Source organism: Asterias amurensis, chromosome 20, assembly GCF_032118995.1.
Source record: "Asterias amurensis chromosome 20, ASM3211899v1".
Classification (NCBI taxonomy): Eukaryota; Metazoa; Echinodermata; class Asteroidea; order Forcipulatida; family Asteriidae; genus Asterias; species Asterias amurensis.
The window spans coordinates 12,931,671-12,939,526 of NC_092667.1; the positions used below are offsets into that span (position 1 = coordinate 12,931,671).

At 38.7% G+C, this 7,856-nt stretch overlaps 1 protein-coding gene across 1 annotated transcript; it reads left to right on the forward strand.

Moving 5' to 3' along the window:
* The first annotated feature begins 1,294 nt into the window (after positions 1–1,294).
* LOC139952324 (uncharacterized) lies at positions 1,295–6,682 on the forward strand. The gene is made up of 4 exons (XM_071951426.1): positions 1,295–1,409; positions 2,166–2,607; positions 3,090–3,189; positions 3,963–6,682. Exons 1-4 carry the CDS (start codon positions 1,395–1,397, stop codon positions 4,498–4,500), a joined length of 1,095 nt encoding a protein of 364 aa, XP_071807527.1. The 5' UTR covers positions 1,295–1,394; the 3' UTR covers positions 4,501–6,682.
* Positions 6,683–7,856: the final 1,174 nt, after the last annotated feature.

A 7,856-nucleotide genomic window follows, 5' to 3' on the forward strand; every position in this document is an offset into this window, starting at 1 on the left:
TTGGTGTATCTAAACATATGCATCAAATAACAAACCTGTGCAAATTTGAGTTTGATTAGTCGTCGAAGTTGCGAGATAACTATGAAAGAAAAAACACCCTTGTCACACGAAGTTATGTGCTTTCAGATGCTTGATTTCGAGACCTCAAATTCTCAACTTGAGGTCTCAAAATCAAATTCGTGGAAAATTACTTCTTTCTCAAAAACTGCGCCAATTCAGAGGGAGCCGTTCATCATAATTTGTTATACTATCAACCTCTCCCCATTACTCGTAATCAAGAACGGTTTTATGATAATAACTATTTTGAGTAATTACCAATAGTGTCCACTGCCTTTAATAATAAATCTCTGCTCATAGGGACTGGTTGGTGTTTCCCCTTTCGAAACCAGTTAAACTCAGGAGTCAAAAGAATGTGCAGTAACACATTGGGGTGTGTTACACAATGTAATGTCCTGAAAATGAAGCTTTGTTTGTAACCTGATCATTTCGAAACTATCGGATGGGTTTTTGTTCTTCGTGATCTCCCGTCCTATAAGGTTCGCACTGTCACCAACAGGAGTGAATGAAGGCAGTACTATTGTTATAATAGATGTTAAATTTGCATCGATTCAAAATATTAATTTTACCGATGTGTGTTTGCATTGTATACTTAGTTCTTTTCCCTGAGTCATGTGAAACAAATATAACAGGCATATTACTCGGGTGGGATTCGAACCCACGACTCACAAATGTATTTCAATGACGTCAGGGGACCTTTGGACGGTCAATGTGAAAGTTTTGACCATTAATTGTTTTTGTGATAACAAGCGTGTCAGCAAATCATGATGTTGTTAATTAACAACATGATTTGATGACATGCGTGGTACAACAAAAACGATTCGTGGTCAAAACTTAATTTCTGCCAATTCATCAGGGGTACCCTTACAAAAACTTGAGCATTATAAATTTGATAAATGTCAGGAGTCACATAAAACAGATATGTGTACGTCTCTGCCATGTATAACAAAGCACCAACACCTCAGCCCCAACAAGGAAACAACTGCACACGAAAGTCATGCTATAATCCAAATCTCTCCTAAGTCTGAAATATTTCTTTTGAAACTCCACATGTTTGTGTACACTCAATCCAGTCCCTTTTTTCCGTTGACAAAAGGCTATGCTTTTTTTTTATATTCCGTTTCCGCATCCGGGTGTTTTATGTGGCGGCCTTTTCGTAGGCTGTAGCTGGGAGAGCACTGAAGCAGAACGGCTTTGATTATTAGTGAGTGTTGATCGGATCTGGATGACATTGGCGAGGTATTTGATGCAGGTTGCACGGGTGCCAAACCAAGAAGCTATAAGTGACGGTAATTATATACCCATATTCCTGTTTCGAGCTGGTGCAAACACAAGTCATGGAGATACAATCGGTAAGCTCAAAAACTATTACTAAAATTAACTCTGGAAAATTTACAAATAAAACTAGTTGTTAATTCGATTGTCCGCAAACCGTATGTTTAACCATACATAATTACAAAAGGCAAAACAATCGAGTATCGAGGTATTTCAGTGGTGTGTATGCATCGGTGATCTACCTTGTTAAGTACCTTTGCCACCAACATTTGTTTGATGTTGTTCTTAAGTACATGTTAACGGCTTCCAACGGACGTGTGATTGCTTTCCGCATGTTCCTGTCAAACATGCAAATTCCTAAGTTTTCATAATGTCAGGTTTTAGTCTTTGCATTATAGTCGGTCGGTTAGTATTCCAATTTACAGGTTTAAAGACAGTGGACACTATTGGTACTTACTCAAAATAATTATTAGTCATAAAACCTTACTTGGTGACGAGTAATGGGGAGAGGTTGATAGTATAAAACATTGTGGGAAACAGCTCCCTCTGAAGTGACATATTTTTCGAAAAAGAAGTAATTTTCGAAACCTCAGATTTAGAATTTGAGGTCTCGAAATCAACTATCTAAAAGCACACAACTTCGTGTGACAAGGGTGTTTTTTCTTTCATTATTATCTCCTAACATCGATGACCAATTGAGCTCAAATTTTCACAGGCTTGTTATTTTATGTATTATGTTGAGATACACCAAGTGAGAAGACTGGTCTTTGACAATTACCAACAGTGTCCAGTGTCTTTAATTAAATTTAAAAATTGTCTGGGTTTTTTGTCAGGTTCAAATGGCGTTGATTACCAACCTAGTGTTAGGGCTACTCATCTTGTATGTCCAACCTGTCTTCGCGAACTCAACGGTAAGGACATCAACTGGTGATGGTCCGGTGTCTAACATGACCACGATGTCAAAGTCAAATCCGGAAACTCTGAACACGACACTTCTAGAGTCAACAGATTCACCCTCAACGACGGATGAGACTTCTTCTAATGTCACTGAATCTGAGACGACTGCAATGTCATCAATAATAACAGTTACAAGCAGTATGTCAACGTCGTCGACACCCGAGATGGATCAATCCACACAGATGACAACAATGTCATCGTCAACGACACAAATGCCAAGCACTGTGCTGCCGTCACCTCCTAAGACAATGAGCACAGTGGCACCAATGGAAACGACAACCACATCGACAGGCACATACACAACTATTGCGACTGCAGGTAAGACTATACTGTGTGCAATCTGGGTTGATAAACTTTTGTGCTCGTGTTCGGTACCATTAGCCCACATCACACCGAACTCATCCTCACTACGTTCTGAAAAAAATGTTTTTATTCACACTATCACTCAACTATCGCGATCATCGGCGCTTGCTCCCTACTCGCCGCACCCAGTGGTATCGTCTTGCAACAAGACTTTCTTTTTCAGAACGTAGTGAGAAATAGTCCGGTGTGATGGGGGTATTGTAGAGACTTGGTAGAAATTAAAAGATGGAATATGAAAGGACCACATAGGGGAATTCTAAAACATGGGGTGTTTAATTTAACAAGGAAATGTACAAAATCCACGTCAAAGTGATCAAGGGTATGGACAAAAAGAACACAATAATGATTACAAGGATGCACTTTTGAGAATGCGTGTTTCTTCGCGTGGTCAATGTGTATCAAGATTGACTGTCGATGTTTATGTTTATGCTTTTCAGGACCAGCTCTAGGGCAGGGAGAAATCATCGCCATCGGTGTTGGGGGAGGAGTACTGCTACTTGTGCTATTTGCAATCGCTGCATTCTGCATTTACAAGAAGTGAGTACATTATTTGTTGCCAAACTCGGCTTATTCTTTGACTTAATTTAGCCCATCAAACAATAACTGTGTCTAAAAAATGTTTACTGATAAATATGTCATATATGGGAATGCAGTTATTCAGCGGTGAAAATGAGAGGTCTTTACCAAGATTCCCCTCCCGTTTATTGTTTCTGTCCGTAGCTTTGACACCCCCCCCCCCCCCCCGCTTCCATGATTGTTTCTTAACAGTAGCTTCTTTTATAGCGCCAATACCAGTCACTCAGTGACGCTCTATTGGCGCTTCCACAGTCAGTATTTTTCTGCACGGTATGTGGGACTACCATATGAGACCAGAGATCTCCTTTTACATAGCATCATGTTTTGGTCTACAAGGTGCTGTGGCGCAATACGCTGCCGATCGAACCAGGAACACCGGAGAAAACCCCTTCTCTTTTCGATGAAGTGCACTGTGGGTAATCTTACGTGCGTTACAACCAAGACACGGCACCAGTAGCTTAAAGTCCCATCTGTCTGTGACTCGCCCCCCCCCCCGTCCTTCCCCATTCGATTGTTTCTCTGTATAGCTTGGGTCTGCCCACCCCACCCCACCCCCATGATTTTTCATGTCTGAAGGGTGGGTCTGCGCACGATCCCCACTACAATAATTGTTATGTCCGTATAAACTCGGTCCGTGTCCCCGCCCCCTCTTCACCCCCACCACCACCATCATTGCTTAGGTTTATTGCTCGATTTATTTACCCCCTGTTTACTCCTCCTTTTTTTTTCGACAGGTATAGTGGCGACGGCATCGATACTAGACCTATCAGTAAGATTGACGAGGATGACTGCTTTCCCACCAGGATGTCGATGCATCGTCCCGAGTCGTCCACCATGAACGCTGACGGTGATCTCGCCTTCCTTACCTTCACGGGGAAACACAACGATGTGGACGGCATCGTCAACCCAACCTACGACACCACCGTCATCGACGAATATCCAAATCAATGTGCAACTATTCCGTCAAAAGCCCGGCTGTCCCAAAACCCAAACGAAGGAAGAGATGACGGTAAGGATGCAGATGATAAAAGTGACGTTGAGGGCGTTGTTGATGTTTCTGATAAAATGGACGCTGATGGCGCTGTTGACGCTTCTGACAAGAAGGACGCTGCTGAGGGCGATGTTGATGCTTTTGAAACTGAAAAGGCCGACGTTGCCAGCGAGTCCTCATCTATGACCACTGTCGGGGAAACACGACCGATCAGTGGGGTGTCATATAAAAGCGCAGACATTGATTTTGCCCTCGAGGTATTAGATGTAGGAACAGTCTGATGGAGAAGTCTATGCTTACCAAGGCATGACCTTTAGCCGAGACTTCATGTTCCCTCTTTCCAATAACAACAATGAATGCTAACGTGCATTGCGCATGGCACCAGACTACTATTTCGTCTAGCCTCAGTTTGGTTACAACGAGTTGGAATGGAGTAAAATGAAGATGACCACACCCCGTGTTAAAGGTCTATATCACGTTAAGAAAGGGTTGTATTTTTTTCAGCAGGGTCACGATCACTTATTATACATACATATAACAATATTTTATATATTGCCATTTCATCAAGACCACAACGGTTTGTGATGCAATAAAGAAACCAGGAAACGATGAAACACCTTGCAAATAAAAATCACAAACAACCAAACAATCATCGAAACAAATACTCATCAAGAGAACAAATACTACTTTAAGGTCATCGTATGATTATTATTTTTCTTAGTATACTTTGTTTTGCTTATGTTTGATTTTATTTGCTTTGTAAATAACAAGTTTTTAATATTTGTTTTATATTTTTCATTATCATTATTTTGTGTGTGTTTAATTAACTATTGCAGATTTTGTATCCCATCGCCAGGTTGATGAGTTAACTACAGTATTACGTTGTATACTCTAGTCATAGATTTTTCGTCATATGTTTTTATTTTATGTTTCCACAGTTTGATTTGTGTGTAACCTGGGTGCACCACTGCATAAAGAGATAGAATATCATGTCTAGGCACTAGACACTATTGGTAATTTTCAAAGACCAGTATTCTCACTTAAAGGGAAGGTACACGTTTGGTAATTACTCAAAACATATACTAACTTAAAAACTGACTTGGTAACGAGCATTGGAAAGCAGTTGATAGTATAAAACATTGTGGGAAACGACTCCCTCTGAAGTAACGTAGTTTTGAGAAAGAGGTAATTTCTCACTCAAATAATAAAATACTTCTAGCTAGAAGTATTTTATTCCTATCTGAAAGCACACAAATTCATTTATTAAGGATGTTTTTTGTTTCATAATTTGCCGCAACTTTGACGACCGATTGAGCCCAAATTTTCACAGGCTTGTTATTTTATGCTTATGTTGGGATGCAGCAGGTGAGAAGACTTGTCTTTGACAATCACCAAACGTGTACCTTCCCTTTAATGTATCTCAACATATGCATAAAATAACAAACCTGTGAAAATTTGAACTCAATTGGTCGTCGAAGTTGCGAGATAATAATGGAAGAAAAAAACATCCTTGTCATTCAAGATGCTTGAATTCGAGGCCTCATCAGCTAAGGTCTCGAAGTCAATTCAAATTCTTATTTTAGTGAGACATTACTTCTTTCTCAAAAACTTTTTACTTCAGAGGGAGCCGTTTCTCACAATGTGTTTGTACAACAGCTTGCCATTGCTCGTTACCAAGTAAGTTTTTATGCTAACAGTTATTTTGAACAATAGTGTCCAGTGCCTTTAAAATGGCAATGTTTTAAAAATTTGCTGAAAATGCTTGGTAATTATTTCACGTTGGAGTCTGGTCAACTTAATCGTGTTTTTATGTAAGGTGAGCCTAGCGCAACAGCTAAAACGGTTAAAACCAACACAACATTTAAAACAGAGTTATGTTTTCATAAAAATATTATGTTTTCATAAAAATAATATTTTTTTCTTTCTCCTAGAGGCTGATAGGTTTTTAAATACTACGTTGATTTTTTTTTTTTTTTTTTTTTTTAACTACCATTTAAGATTGGTCGCTATCGGGAGCTTTGTGTTTAGCACCAATCCATTTGTCATTATTGGACGAGCGCCCTCTATAGCAAGTGTTAGACAATCAAAAAAAAATCGCAGTTTTTAAATGCTCCGTAATGCAAGTTTGTATTTGATTACTTCACATGGTCTTTTTTTAAAGTTCTGACTCATCTTCAGACTCTATTGTCATTATTTATCCCATTTGGTGATTACATTTTGGAACATAGTATTCGAAAATATTTAAAGAATGGATCATATAGTTTTTGTGTATCATACTGAACTGTTTAATTATGCACATTTCACATTTATATTTTGTATTAATAGCCAATCTGTTTTATACCTATAAGAAAATATGCGTGTGCCAATTGTAGAATCAATCCCAGTAGGGTGAAGTGTTAGCAATAGAAATTAGGCAAGGAGCGGGTGCAATTATTTTATATTCAATGAGAAATTAAATTTACAAAAGTATCCTTGTTTCATACTTAATGATTTTGTTTTATCAAGCTATTTTTATGGTGTAAAACATCATAATAAGAAGAAGTCATCCGTGATGGGTCAAAGCAGCAAAATCAATGCCCAACTATTCTTAGACTGTCTATATTATACAGGCACAATTTCTCATGAACATTGCTTAAAGACACTGGACACTATTGGTAATTGTCAAAGACCAGTCTTCTCACTTGGTGTATCCTCTCAATATATGCATAAAATAACAAACCTGTGAAAGTTTGAGCTCGATTGGTCATCGAAGTTGCGAGCTAATAATGAAAGAAAATCACCATTGTCACACGAAGTTGTGTGCGTTGAGATGCTTGATTTCGAGACGTCAAATTCTAAGCTTGAGGTCTCGAAATCAAATTCGTGGAAAATTGCTTCTTTCTCGAAAACTACGCCACTTCAGAGGGAGCCTCTCCCCATTACTCGGTACCAAGTGAGGTATTATGCTGATAATTATTTTGAGTAATTACCAATAGTGTCCACTGCCTTTAAACTCGATTAAGGAAACTAACTTACATATACTTTAACTTTAACGTTCGAATAAAGCGCGAGACTTAGAAAGTCTATTTCTAAAGGTCAAGGGCTGCTGTTCCTTTATCTACACCACATTCTGCAGACGGAAGACGAGTAGTTAAGGTCACACAATTTGAACCCCACCTCGAAGATTTTGATCAACATTTCAGACTGACATAAAAGGTCTCATAATAGACTGATCAAAATGAAACCAACCAATTATTACTCTATAGGCAATGGACAGTATTGGTTATTACTCAGAATAATTATTGGCTTAAAACCTTACTTGGTAACGAGTAATGGGGAGAGGTTGGTAGTATAAAACATTGTGAGAAACGGCTCCCTCTAAAGTGACATAGTTTTCGAGAAAGAAGTAATTTTCCACGAGTTGGATAACGAATTTGAGGTCTCGAAATCAAGCATCTGAAAGCACACAACTTCTTTTGACAAGGGTGTTTTTTTTCTTTCATTATTATCTCACAGATTCGACGACTAATTGAGCTCAAATTTTCACAGGTTTGTTATTTTGTGCATATGTTGAGATACACCAATTGAGAAGACTGATCTTTGACAATTACCAATAGTGTCCAGTGTCTTTAATGCTGCTCGCAGAATGATGTAGTAA